Raw genomic sequence first — 14,868 nt, 5'->3', positions numbered from 1 at the left:
GCCGCCCCCCCCCCCCCCCCCCCTCACCCCCATCAGCCAACTAGAACGGCTTTACAAAAGTCTAGAAGAAAAGTGCAAGATTGAAGAAATAATCACGTGCCCGCTAAGGAATTTGGCTCAGTGCCTACAGCAGTGGTTCTCAAAACGTTTTCAAGTCAAGGACCCCCAACTTGATATGTACTTGGCAGCAGACCCCCATCTGAAATGTCTTGTGCCAGGGACCCCCATAAAAGATATGTGCTGTCAAAATTATTTCAAATAATATTCCAACATTCTCGCTTCTTTTTTTAATCGCTCTCAGATTTGTGTTGTGAGCTTGTATATCAGCTATTTTTAAATAGCCCATCTAATATATACTAGGATTAAAGTGTTCAAACTGATGTTGATGGTATATCAACACATTTTGATGGTATATCAACGCATTTTGATTGACTTTGAGAACCACTGGCCAACACAGTACTAACTACTGTAGATATCTAACTACTGTAGATATGCTTTGTTTGAAATGAGAAGAAGCAACAAAGAAGATGCTGTTGAAATGAAAGAGTAGTCACGTCAGGCACAGATGTTTTCATGTCCAACCCTTCCCTGAAATGTGTTATCATTGGTGTGATGGGGAATGGAAAGTATTTGATGATATGAACACTGACAACACATTTTCACCTGTTTGTACTTATTGAACCAGTTATATACACTATAAGTGTTTGGTGGTCTAGTACAGTGGTTGTCAACCAGTGGTCTGGGGACCACCAGTGGTCCTTGAGGGGGTACCAGGGGGTCCCAAGCAAAATATGTTAACATAGCGTCACAATCATTTTACCCATTTAGCTTTGGCTATTCAAAAACAGCAGATATACAAGCTCATGCGCTTGTAGATCTGCTATTTTTGAAAATTCTTGAAAATTTGTGCATATCTTTGAGCATATTTTTTTTTTAAAGCAAACATTTTTAACTCAAATCTTTGCTTCTGGGGGTCCCTGGCACAACATTTTCCAATGGGGGTCCGCGGGCAAATGTATATCAATCAATTTAGGGGTCCTTGGCATGAAACAGGTTGAAAACCACTGGTCTAGTACTGTAGTTTATAGTGCTGCATGTTCCTGCTGTGCTGTATTGTCCATGAACTCTGTCTGTATTCCTTTGTTAATTGTTTAATGTCGGCTTATCACTGTACTACCCGCTAAGGCCAAACTCCCTTTATGAGTCTCATATTTGCCAATAAAGTGTTTCTCATGCTGACTGTGATAACCAGTGGTGGCAGAAGTTACAGATTTGTTTTTAACTTCAGTAAAAGTAGCAATACCACTACATAGAAAATACTCTGTATTCCAAAACGTTTGGCATCAAAATACACTTAAACGTTTTTCTACCTGATCAACAAGCTCACACGTCGTGACATTGTAGTGCTACTGAGATTGTAGTGGCTAATGCATGTTTTTTTTATTCATTAATAACTTAAATCTGCAAAGTAACTAATAACTAAAGCTGTCACATAATAGTAGTAGAGAAACAAATAAGTACAGAATTTGCCTCTGAGATGTAGTGGAGTAGAGGTTTCAAGTATCAAAACAATGGAAATACTCAAGTAAAGCAAATTTACCTCAGCATTGTACTTATGTACAGTAATTGAGTAAAGGTACTTAGTTACTTTACAACAGTGGCATACTATAAAAAATATCAAAGGCCAGGCCTAAGGCCTTTCATATAATTACAGTATACGACTTTTACCACAATCAGAATGAGAACCTGTATACAAACAATGTCTAGTTAAAGATCTAACTAAAAGACACCGCCAATGTCACCTTTGACCTGTGGAACAGTAGTTAAAACTAGGGCTGGGCAACACGACGTCAAATCAATATCACAATTATTTCACACTTTTGCCTTGATTACCATTAATGAAGGAGTATAAAAAAAGTAGATCGACTAACTATTTTTGTACGACACTGTTGTACAACCAAGTCTAATACAGGGCTTAAAGGGCAAGACCACTTTGGTAGAGGTTTGGGTTGTACATAGTTACCTTGGCATGATGTAACTCCAAAGGTGGACAAGAAAACAAAAATAATTGCTCCATTGATTAGAAATTGATGATTCACTCATTGACTTACATTGTATGGTGAAACAGCTCTCACTCAAAGTCACTCTTTTAGCACTTAAACGAAACACAAACAAATTTGATCCAGACAATATAGAACATCACCTGACCAAACCCAGTTTTTTTTTTTATATATAAAAAAAAAAGTAAATTTCCTGTTGATTTTACTATTTGATGATCCGGAGCCACGGATCCAGTCCGTGTTTTCTTCCTAATAAAAATCACAAAATCAACAAGAATGTAACATTTTTACTAAAAAAACAAACAGTACTGGGTTTTGTGACGTTCTATATCGTCTGAATCAACTTTGTTTGCGTTCATTTACGTGCGAAAAGAGTGACTTTGAGAGCTGTTTCACCCTACAATGTAAGACAATGAGGATCATATTTTGAATTTGCAATTTCTAATCAATGGAGCAATTATTTTTGGACCACCTTTGGAGTTACATCATGGCAAGGTAACTACACAACCCAAACCTCTACCAAAGTGGTCTTGCCCTTAAGTGGTTAATCATACTATTCGATAAAATAAAAATATATTAGAATTATTTTGTGTCGATTCGTTGACATGCAACTAAGTAATTATAAACAAAAACACAAAAACCAGCTTCTCGATTATTCGATTAACCTACGTGAATAAGATTACGTCGGTTAGAGATTATACATTTTGGTTTTGATCTATAGTTTTGGTTAATTGCCCAGTGGAAACCATCATGACATAAACATGTACAGTACAATGCAGTCCCTGGACAGGAAGAGCTACTATTCTCTTTTACGAGATGAGGGAAGTCCCGGCGAAGGAAAGACTAAAACAGGATGAATTATCCATCTAGCCCCGTGGTTCTCAACTGTGGGGTCTGGGGCACCCCCACGAGTCCCCATAGGGGGGTCCGGGGAATCCCCAGCAAAATGAGGAACAGTTACATTTCACTACCACCAGCTGTAAAGAAAACATGGCATGGAGAGAGAGAGAGAGAATATCAGGGTACAACTTGTACAATACAATCAAAGGGCCTTCATATGGAAACTGGCTGACCTGTGAGTCAAGCAGAAGCAATGAGGAAAATATACTGAGATGATATAATAGCTGAGATAATATCTCTGAGCTGCAAAGTAATTACATAATGAGAAACTAGGGTGGGGTATTCTCCAATAGCAATATTTCAGTATATAACTCAGTATAAAACGTTATTATTTTTAACCAATCTATTCGATGAGCCAAAGAAGAGGGGACAACCGGGGGTCCTTAAGGGGGTTCCTGAGGGACCCGAATGACTCCCCAGCTAAATTATTGATAGTTAGGAACCAAATAAGAGTTATGGGGGTCCTTGGCCTATGTATGTATATAAATAATGTAGGTCCAGTGGTATAAAGTAACTGTACTTACAGTAAGTACTATTTTGAGTATGTGCAATTTTCAATACTTTTACTTCTACTCCACCACACCTCAGAGACAAATATTATACTTTTACTGCACTACAATTATTGACAACTTTAGTTACTAGTTACTTTGTAGATTTTTATTATTATTACAAAACATACATTAACCACTTCAGCCCGGCCATTTAAAAATAGCCGATCTACAAGCTCGCAATGCCATGAATTGTGAGCTTAGATCTGCTATTTTCAAAATAATTTTATACACTTGAGAAGTTCAGGACATTCTACATAATGAGTACTTTCTACTTTTGGTACTTTAAGTACATTTTCATACCAACAATACTTTTGTAAGTAAACATACTTAAGTCCATTTTGAATTCCGGAGATTTCTTGTAAACAGAGTATTTCTACATAATACATTGCAGTATTGCTACATTTACTTGAGTAACATTTTCCACCACTGTGTGTTGAAATGTAAAAGTTAAAGACTGTAGTCTGCGACAACGACAGTGTCCATATGGGAACAGAACAGGAGTTGAGGTCAGCCCCGTTTGAAACCTCTCCCTCCGCTGTATAGCTCCGAGATGAGGTCCCGCTGCGTAAGGTGCAGGCAGAGTGCGACACCGGCGAACGGTGGCCAATATAGTTGATTCTTACCTTAAAAAATAAAGGTAAAGGTCGTCCCCCTTGCTCTAAGATGTTTGACATTTTAGCGGTCAGGAAAATCTAAGCGACAGGTTGAAACAAGCGTTTACATCGCTTTTTTAGTCAGCCTGTGCCATGTTTTCCCAAAGCAACCTGAACGGGAGCACTACTGCGTATGCGGACGGAGGTTGACCGGCCACAGGCTGACTAAAAAAGCGATTTAAACGCTTGTTTCAACCCGTCAGTTAAAATGTCTTGACCGCTAACATGTAAAACATCCGAGAGCAGGGTAAACGACCTTTACTTTTTGGATACGATGTGCGGAAAATGGTAAGAATCAACAACATTGGCCACCGTTCATCGGTGTCGTACTCTGCCGGCGCCCTACGCAGCGGAACCTCATCTCGGAGCTATTATTACAGCGGAGAGAGAGGTTCCGATTGGAGCTAGGGTTGCGGTGAGAAGTGGGGAGGAGGGGGGGGCGTTTGTTTTTGTTTGTGTCTCTAGTCTAGTCGTACCTGAGATCTTCCCCGCGGTGTCTCCATGGCCTCGTCTGCGCTGCAGGAGGAAGAACCCGTTGGACTTCTCCGTCAGCCACAGCTTCAGAGCGTTCTTCAGCAAAACTTCCTCTGGATTGAGCCACATATTACTTTCCCTCACGAAACCATTTATACACACACGGGAGAGAGCGCGCGTGTGTGTGTGTGTGTGTGTGTGTGTGTGTGTGTGTGTGTGTGTGTGTGTGTGTGTGTGTGCAGTGCGAGAGAAAGAAAGAGACGCAGAGAGAGAGACACTCGGAAAGAAAGTAAAACAAAAAAATCTTCCCGTTGTCAGCTCCAGAACACGCCTTTATCTACTTTAACAGTAAAGTGGACGTCCATGATACTGTGCGGTTCCTCCTCTAGTAGCGGCGTTGTGGTGGACTGACTGGGTTCATGCTTTCTGTTTCTGTCACTCCCGTCCGTCTCCTCCCCGTCCAGCGCCGTCCAGCGTCCACATTATGCAACTGTTTCTGCTTCTCACCGAACCAACCAGCGTTGCCAGATTGTGCGAGAGAAATAAGCAACTAGGTCTAGGTAAACGAGCGCAAAAGAAGTGACCACCAGCGGCCACATGAGCACTATTTGAACATAGCAGATCTACAAGCTCACAACGCGCCGGCTTCGCAAAAATCTTGAAAAAATGTAGGAAATATCAAATCCACAAAATCTTGTATGGGGTCTTTGGCACAAAATATTTTCAGAAGGTTTACAAATACATATTTTTGGGGGTCCTTGACATGGAAATGTTTGAACACCAGCATTAGGAAACAATCCCAAATAAGCAACTTTACAATAAAAAACAAGCCCAAAGTCGCTTATAATAAGCGGACATGGCAACACTGCAACCTTGTAGTTTTACCCAAGGAGTATGTTTGAGGAAGGAGAGGTCACACTCACGCAACACATTTCTCGGCCAGTGGTTTTTCAAAGTGGTGATGATAGCCGCTAGGCGGCGCCAGGAGGCCAACAGGAAAATAGAGGAATATGAAAGAGACAATAGAACAGAAACGTATATGGCCACTAGGCGGCGCCAGGGCAATTATGGCAATAGGCTCTATGCACAGCAGCCATATTGGGAATCAATGAATTGGGCCCCTTCCTTACTTCCTTCACAGGTGTTACCAATAATACTAATTAAGGCTCTGTTCCATTTAGTTTAGCACAGTGGTGGTTATTTTCAAGGACCCCCATAACTCTGAGAGTGTACAAATGTACACTCTCAGAGTGACACACCCACCATAAGGGGCCATTTGGGAACCAAAATGGAGTGTTTCTATTGAGCCAACATGCACAATATCAGCACCCTGTCCAGAATGGAACAGAGCCTTCATTAGTAGCATTGGTAACACCTGTGAAGGAAGTAAAAAGAGGCCCAATTTCTTTCCAATATGGCTGCTGTGCATAGAGCCTATGGGCTTATTAATTTTGATTGAGATGTTTATATGGAGCATTTTTATTCGGTTTGAGTGTTCAATATCAGGGTCCATGTAATGTAAACCCAGACTTCATTCATTCATCAGACTTCCAGTGGTGGAAAGTAACTAAGTACATGTACTCAAGTACTGTACTTATGTAAAAGGTACTTTTACTTTGCTTTTCCAATTATTACAAAACATACATTACCCACTTCAGCCCTATATATTTAGGTGCATTGTGAGCTTGTAGATCTGCTATTTTCGAAAGAGTTTTCATACATTTTGAAAACTTGTGAAATGGGACATTTTGCATTATGAGTACTACTTTTGGTACTTTAAGTGCATGCTAATACTTTTTGTACTTTAACTGAAGTACATTTTCAATTCCGGACTTTTACTTATTACTTATTTCTACATTGCAGTATTGATACTTTTACTTAAGTAAAAAATCTGAGTACTTATTCCACCACTGCAGACTTCCACTTGACCCCCCCTACTCGCTCCCAGTGCATAGATTGTGTTCTGTGTGACCTCTCCTTCTTTAGTATACTCCTTCACGCGGACCGTTGGCCCTTTAAATGCCTTTTATATTACGTAGTGCGACGATAATAGAAATATCCCATTTTTCAATATATCCAAGTTTTCTGTTTCAATGGTATCATTGTAGCCTATTTTTCATCAATAATAATAACAACAATAATAATAATAAAATACTCACTACATTTGGAAAGTAAGTTGCCGGAGTTATGTTTGGTTGGGGGAAAAAAGGATTTTGGAGTTGACATCTCGTTCAACTATTAAATATTCTTAAAAGTGGCATTTTAGATGCTAAATAATAATAATACTAAATTGAAACAAAGTTAAAGGAGTAGTTCACCCCCCAAAAAATGACTTATTTTCGATCAATTACACACCCAATGAAGCCTTGAATTCATGGATATGTTTTAGTTTTTTCCAACAATTTGATGACCAGCAGAAAGATGCTTATGTCTCCGGTCAAAATTATTGGCTCAGAAATGCAACAAAAACAAAAGAATCCCCATGAATTCAAGGCTTCATGGGGTGTGTAATCGATAAAAAAAAAAGTTTTTTTGTGGGTGAACTACTCCTTTAACTCTCACGAGGGACTACAGAGCAGCAAACCACAACAACACTGACTGCATTTCCCACAATGCCACGCGGCCGAAGTTCAAACGAGAGAGGTCGTCAAATCGGGCAACTGCTGCGCGCCGGTGTCGCGCAGCGGAAAACAGCGGATCTGCAAGCTCACAACGCGGGGCTGCGCCACGCGTTGTGATCTTGCAGATCTGCTGTTTTCGCTGCGCGGACATATCAGCCATAGCGCTTCCATAGTGTTGTGAAAGGAGCCGAACATTGCATACCTTTTTTTTGACAGCTACTAAAATCGACTTCAAATCGTTCCAAAACGCCTCAAGGTGGACACGCGTCGGCTTTGTGAGTCTATTATGTACACTTTGAATTGATCGGTTGTGACTTTTGTCACAATTATTTGATTTAAAGACACACAAATGACCGCCCTAGGTTTCCAAAGAGTTAGCTATAGCTATATATGCTATTGCTAACTTACACATTGTGCTAAACATGAATGAATGGAGTTTGTTGACATGTGTTTCCAGTGTGGAGAGACACAAGGTCTCTGTTGTTGTTTATTAGTTAGTTGATCTTCACCAGTGTGATGGAAGAAGTACTCGCATGTTTTACTTAAGTAAAAGTATCGATACTGCAGTGTAGAAACACTGTTGTTACAAGGAAAAAGTCTAGAATTCAAAATGTACTTGAGTAAAAGTACAAAGGTGTTGGCATCAAAATGTACTTAAAGTACCAAAAGTAGAAAGTACTCATTATGCAGAATGTTATTATAGCCCATGTTTAAATAGGACTGAAGTGGTTAATGTATGTTTTGTAATAATAATCCAAATCTAAAAAGTACTAGTAACTAAATTTTTCAAATACTTGTAGTGGAGTAAAAAGTACAATACATGCCTCTGAGATGTAGTGGAGTAGAAGTAAAAGTATTGAAAATTGGACACACTCCAGTAAAGCTTGAACAAGCTGATTTTAATGACTTTGTGTGCTGCTGGGTACCTTAACATTATACATTATCATTGATAGGTTAGCAGTAGTTCTCAACCTGTGGGGCGGGGCCCCCAGGGGGTCACCAAATTATTTTGAGGGGTCCCCAGATGATGTGCTAAATGTGCAACATTGTTTTCTCACTCAAAAGTAAACAAACCAACATGCAGTATAAGTGTATACATGGTATCTGCACATTTCTAAAGTGACAATTTAAGACCTTTTTAATACCTCTAAAATGAAAAATAACACCATTACCGCGTCAAAAGTAATCTATAAAATATACAATATACATTAAAATGGTCAAACATTGGCAAAATTACTACATGCTCAGTTGCTCACTATGCAAGGCGTTGTGAGCTTGTAGATCTGCTATTTTCACAATATTTATCTGTGGAACCGAGTCAAACAAAATGTATGCCTCAATGCCTCAACTCCTACAATTCCAAGTGTTTGTCACTGGATACAGTGACAACCAAATATGACTATTTTAGGGGGTCGCAGCCTGAAAAGGTTGAGATTCTCAACCTTGAGAACCACTAACTTAAAGTATGTTTAACTCAGTATCTAAATTGACAAAGTAAAAAAGCTAATAATAGTGGAGCAGTACAATATTTGAGTAGAAAAACAAATTGAAATACTGTAAGAAAGTAAATAAAAGTCAAATTAAACATAAGTAAAGTAAATATACTAGTAACTTTCCACCAGTGGTAACTTATAGTTAAAGTAATGCTGTAAGACTTTCAATTTAAAAAGTTGTTTTTGATATAGGACAGTATTTTTCATATCAACCAATCCACATAAATGTGTTGTGTGGCTACTTCTTCATTTATCTCTCTCTCTGTCTCTCTCTCTATTTTTAGTCGTGAGTGTCCGCCGCCCCCCCTCCTCCCCACACTGAGAATCGCAGTGCGCACAGACAGACGCTGTGATGACCACGTAGCCCACCAGAGGAGGCGTGGCCAAAGAATACTCCCCCCTCCCCTCCCCTCCCCCCCGCAAGTGGTGACACAGTTATGACTTCAAGTGTTGAATGATAACTACAGTGCCGTTCGACCTCCTCGACATGACGCTCGCCCCCAAGGAGCTGTCCAACCTGCTGGGCATCATCTCGGAGGAGGCCTGCACCAACACCTTCGAGAGCCTCTCGTCGGCCTTCCACCATTACTTCGGCAAGGCGGACCACTTCCGCGTGGGCTCGGTGCTGGTGATGCTGCTGCAGCAGCCCGACCTGCTGCCCAGCTCGCCGCAGCGCCTCACCGCCCTCTACCTGCTGTGGGAGATGTACCGCACCGAGCCGCTGGCCGCCAACCCCTTCGCCGCCGTGTTCGCCCACCTGCTCAACCCCTCCCCCGTCGGCGGAGAGGAGCACGAGAAAGTGCACTCTGGTGGGTCTGACAAAACGAAATGTAGAAATGGATGTGGTAAAGAATCCTTTTAATGTCGATTTAACCGCTTGAACCCTAGCATCCCTGTTCTGGTACGAATATTCGGTAAAAATAGCAGATCTACAAGCCATTCGGCCATTATGTAACCTTTTTGATGACATCGGTTGTGTAGATCGGTTTCCGATCTACACGCTCTCAACGTGTTGCAAGCTTGTATATTGGCTATAGTGGTTAAATAATGTTCAGTTCATGAAACTGAAGTTAATGGTTATATTTTGTTTGAAATGTAACAAAATATTAAGTGAAATGTTCTCAAATAGAAGATTTTGCACTTTTTCTTTATACAAAATATCGGTAATCTGTGGTCCAGAACTCTCCAAAATCGGGATTGGCATCGTTCACCTAAATCTGGCATCAGTCGGGCTCGACTCTTGTGGTCTCTTGATGTGTAACTGACTGTGTGCATTGTGTGATCCCTTCCAGGTTTCCTGCCACCCATCACCCAGCCAGAGAAGTTCTTCCTGTCCCAGCTGATGCTGGCGCCGCCCAGAGAGCTGTTCAAGAAGACGCCCCGGCAGGTGTCCTGCATGGATGTCAGTAACATGCCCCAGTCTATAGACATCAGTGGACTGCAGTTGGCCTTAGCAGGTACATGGAGCTAAACATCTAAACCAGTGGTTCTCAAACCTTTACATTTCAAGGAAGCCAAGAATGCTGTTAGACTTTTATATTTTGTAACTGTCGGTTGGAAACCTTGTATGTCCAAAACCAGCACTTTTCAAAGGTGACAGGTGCCGGACAGCAATGTTGTTATAATATTTAATATGTTAGCTACTGTTTCACTAAACATTTAGCATCGTTCACACTGTCCAGGTTTGTAATCATAAGCATGTTATGTGTACAGAGCGCCAGTCGGAGCTGCCCACACAGAGCAAGGCCAGTTTCCCCAGCATCCTGAACGACCCCGATCCTGATTCGTCCAACTCAGGCTTCGACAGCTCAGTGGCCAATCAGATCACAGAGTCTCTGGTGACGGGACCCCGCCCTCCACTAGAAAGTGAGTAAGCAAGCATTGCCATCACAGCTTTTAACCCCGCTTGAACCCTAGCGTCCCTATTCTGGGGGGAGCATTTGCCGAAAATAGCCGTGAGCTCGTAGATGGGCTATTTTCGGCGAAGGGATTTGGTGTTGAGAGAGGGGAAAAAGAGCGGACCAAGTACAGAGCTGACCCCGGTCAGCAAAGTATTCGTTTTCTAAATATAGAGGGAGTAAAGTATAGATCAAAAGAACGTACTCCAGGACGTGGTCGCTAAAACAGGGCGTGTTTGACACTGCTGCCATTTCCCGGTATTCGATATTATAAATCTGATTAATCGATAAAGTAATCGATAGCATTAGTCGCTAAGAAAATAATCTATAGTTGCAGCTCTAATCTCTCTCTCTCCCTTCCAGGCCACTTCCGTCCAGAGTTCATCCGGCCGCCCCCTCCCCTCCACGTGTGCGAGGACGAGCTGGCGTGGCTGAACCCCACGGAACCGGACCACAGCGTCCAGTGGGACCGCTCCATGTGTGTGAAGAACAGCACCGGAGTGGAGATCAAACGCATCATGTCCAAGGCCTTCAAGAGCCCACTGTCTGCCCAGCAGCAGTCTCAGGTTAGGGGGAAGGGGGTATGGGTGCCAGGTAGGGCGTAGCATATTCGCGCGAGCCAGACTGTTGCCTCCTACAATTTTCAAATGCTTCCGTCATGCAGTCTGGAGCAACGGAGGCTCTGAAAATGATCAGAGGATAAAGAGGATGTGACGCCTCCTCCCCGCTTCCGTTTCGTCTTTACAATTGCGCAAATTTGTCCTAATATAAATCAAAATAATCGCAGCACATATAGCTTGCTGCTTATCAGAAATGGAAATTCTAAAATAAAATGTAAAGATATTTTAATATACATTTTCGTGAACGGAAATGACGAACAGATGACAGCTTCCGTTCTCAGCTTTCGGGATGTTTAGTTCCACAAGTTCTCTATATAGCATTCGGAGATTGTGGAATAGTTGTCTGGCTACGCGAGACTAGGCGCAGCACGACCTGTTGTGAGCTTGTAGATATGTTATTTCCAGTGTGTGACACCCTTGCGCAACTAAGTATAAATCAGGCATATGCATCTCTTCATTTGTTCCCTTCTGCCTCTTAGAGGGATAGTTTGACTTTTTTTCTATCAATTAGTCACCCCATGGAGACTTTGGAGAATTCATGGATATTTTTCATTTTTGGTTGCATTCCTTGTAGGAGACACAAAGGAGACTCTTTGTGTCTCCTACCGGAACCGCTGCCGGTCATCACATTATTGGCCTAGGAATGCGACAAAAACATGTCCATGAATTCAAGTCTCCATGAGGTGACTAATCGAAGAAAAAAAAAGTCATTTTGGGGGTGAGCTATCCCTTTAAAGTCATACTGTATAAACCTTTTCAGTTGAACAAGTTATTTAACACAATAGCCATTCCACATAAATTTGCCAGAAATGTATATAGTTTCTGAAAATGTTGGATATCATGTCACAATTAGAATTTAAATAAATCATTTGGCTCCTCTTTCCTCTCCTCCCTCCCCCCACCCACCCCTGTAGCTGCTGGGTGAGCTAGAGAAGGACCCTAAACTGGTGTACCACATTGGCCTTTCGCCGGCCAAGCTGCCTGACCTGGTGGAGAACAACCCGCTGGTGGCCATCGAGATGCTGCTCAAACTGATGCAGAGCAGTCAGATCACAGAGTACTTCTCGGTGCTGGTCAACATGGACATGTCTCTGCACTCCATGGAGGTGGTCAACAGGTTAGTGGGACCAGTAAAGGAAGCCCAAATTATGCTTGACTGTGTGCCTTGTCATGCATGTGTGACACCGGCACCCAACTAAGTATAAATCACTGGTAACCTAATAGATTTTGTCTGTCTTTCCATTTTCCTTTTTGGGCAAACATTTGATGACGTGTGGAACTCCATGTTGGGCAAACGTTGGGGGCGAGCTTGTTGCGAGCGTTTCACCCAGAATAGGGATGTATAAAGTATAATATAATGGAAACATATTCTCATCCTATATCTCAGGGGGAAAGATTTACATATTTTCATACCGTCATATGACATAAGATGTTATAGAGTAACAATGTCAGCCAGGGGTGCCGTGGATGAAAAAGTTATTTACAGGAGCGCCCTGAGCCCAAAACGTTTGAGAACCCCTGTTGTAGAAGACTGTGAGTGACCTGTTTCTTAAACCAGAACATTAAAGGTTTGTGTGTGTGCATATTTCAGGTTGACGACAGCTGTAGACCTCCCTCCAGAGTTCATCCACCTCTACATCTCCAACTGCATCTCCACATGTGAGCAGATCAAAGACAAGTACATGCAGGTGAGGAGAACAGGACACTTCACAGTCTCAGACAAGAAGTGTTGATTTTGACAGCACATTTTGATTTAGTTTTAATCATAGTCTTCTGAATACAATTTCATTTAGTTTTAGTCATCTGAAATGTTTTAGTTTTAGTGGACTAAATATCATAAGATTTTAGTCGACTAAACGTACAGTTGATTTATTCGACTAAAATGTATTTTGGAGGTGCTTTGATGGCATTGTAATGCCTGATTTTACACTTGGTTGCGTGCTGAAAATAGACGATCTACAAGCCCACAACGCGTCGCAGCGCGACATTTTGTGAGCTTGCAGATCTGCTATTTTCAGAGTGCAAAACCCGAGCGCATACAAGCATAAAATGACTTGTCTTTTAGTTCTACTGGATCTCTACTCCACTACTACCCTAACATTTTAATCTAGTTTTTATTTGCTGACGAAATTGTCAATATATTTAGTCTTAGTTTTAGTCATCATAGCTTAGTTTTTATTTTGTTTTCGTCAGTGAAAAAAGGTAGTCGACTGCAGACGTCAGTCATTTGAAAGATGAAATTCATGTATCTCTTCTGCACATCCGATTCCTTTTCCCTGCAGAACCGTCTGGTGCGCCTGGTGTGCGTCTTCCTCCAGTCGCTGATTCGCAACAAGATCATCAACGTGCAGGACCTGTTCATCGAGGTGCAGGCCTTCTGCATCGAGTTCAGCCGCATCCGCGAGGCCGCCGGCCTCTTCCGCCTCCTCAAGACCCTAGACACGGGAGAGAACCCCACAGAGGCCAAGCCTGCCAAATAACGCTCCCTACAGAGTGCCTGTAGAGACGGGAAAAGTGGCCCTAGCTGCCATTTCATGCCCCCTGTGTTAAACGGAGAACGCCCACAGTGGCTTGGTACATAGACCCCGCCCCCTCATCCACTCAGTGATCATTGGGTTTCCTCTATGCTGGTTCTCAAAGTGGGGTCTGGGGGGGAGGACCCCCAGGGGTCCTTGAGGGAGTTCCACATCAAAATTAGGAACAGGTTAACCACTTAAGTCCTATCTAGAAAATAGTGAAAATAGCCGGTATACAAGCTCACAACACAACGTGTTGTGAGCTTGTAAATCGACTATTTTCACTGGTTTTGAATATCTTTGCCCATGAAAAGCCCAAAATAGGGACGCCAGGTTGAAAGTGGTTAATTTCACTATAATTTTACCAGCTAGAAGGTAAGAGAGAGAATGTACTGTTTAAGAACGACTGTTCAGATCATAGGTTTCACTCTCTCCACCTACTGTACACTATAGACAGTTGTAGAATTATGTACTTAAACTAATTTAACAGCTAAGATCTTCTCTTGGGGGCCCCTGGCAACAACATCTTAAAATGTGGGGTCCGTGGCCAAATGCGTAACAACTTGGAGGTCCTTGACATGAAAACGTTTGAGAACTACAACTGCTCTAAGCATCTTTGATATTGATAAGGGCTTTATTCCCAAGTTAAAAAAAAACTATTATGTTTTAGTTAAGATGCTTTTGGGGAGCTCAGTAGTTTGGGGAACACTAGCCGAAGTGAGGCTCAGTATTGTAAATATTTAGTAATCTACTGTAATCATCAGACTCAGATCTTACTGTTCTCTCCAAGTCATCTGCAGCTCCATTCAAAACTTACTATTTTTACTTATCCCTTTTCTGGAAGAAAAATAAGAAACTATGGACTTGATTTGAAAAAGGTTTTTCTCTCCTTTAGAGACTGATGCCTATGTTATTGTTACATTAAACAAGGATTGAAAAGAAGTGTCTTTCAGGTTGCTTGCTTGTGCTTTCATTGGTTTGTCTTAATACGTACACTACACCAGCGGTTCTCAAACTGGGTGCCATCGTAAATCCCAAGGCACAGCTGTATTTATGAAGGAGCAATTTACAAGCCCACGACA

General features: G+C 41.8%; 2 protein-coding genes across 2 annotated transcripts in view; one reads left to right on the top strand and one right to left on the bottom strand.

Annotated features, from left to right (window-relative positions):
- The window catches only part of tbc1d8 (TBC1 domain family member 8), a 47,640-nt gene extending 42,565 nt beyond the window's left edge, over positions 1-5,075 (bottom strand). Inside the window, exon 1 of the mRNA XM_084084761.1 lies at positions 4,641-5,075. Within this exon, the coding sequence (XP_083940887.1) occupies positions 4,641-4,767 (127 nt within the window). The 5' untranslated portion in view covers positions 4,768-5,075. The remainder of the gene's footprint in view (positions 1-4,640) is intronic.
- Positions 5,076-7,418: 2,343 nt separating this feature from the next.
- Positions 7,419-14,748, top strand: cnot11 (CCR4-NOT transcription complex, subunit 11). The gene is made up of 8 exons (XM_084084772.1): positions 7,419-7,534; positions 9,037-9,561; positions 10,045-10,209; positions 10,466-10,618; positions 11,014-11,216; positions 12,185-12,387; positions 12,862-12,958; positions 13,553-14,748. The coding sequence occupies exons 2-8, from the start codon at positions 9,207-9,209 to the stop codon at positions 13,748-13,750; spliced, it is 1,374 nt and encodes a 457-aa protein (XP_083940898.1). The 5' UTR covers positions 7,419-7,534; positions 9,037-9,206; the 3' UTR covers positions 13,751-14,748.
- Positions 14,749-14,868: the final 120 nt, after the last annotated feature.

This window comes from Gymnoscopelus microlampas (assembly GCF_963454915.1).
Source record: "Gymnoscopelus microlampas genome assembly, chromosome: 17".
Classification (NCBI taxonomy): Eukaryota; Metazoa; Chordata; class Actinopteri; order Myctophiformes; family Myctophidae; genus Gymnoscopelus; species Gymnoscopelus microlampas.
Note: the sequence above shows the minus strand (reverse complement) of the source record. Positions and strands in the feature narration are given on the sequence as shown.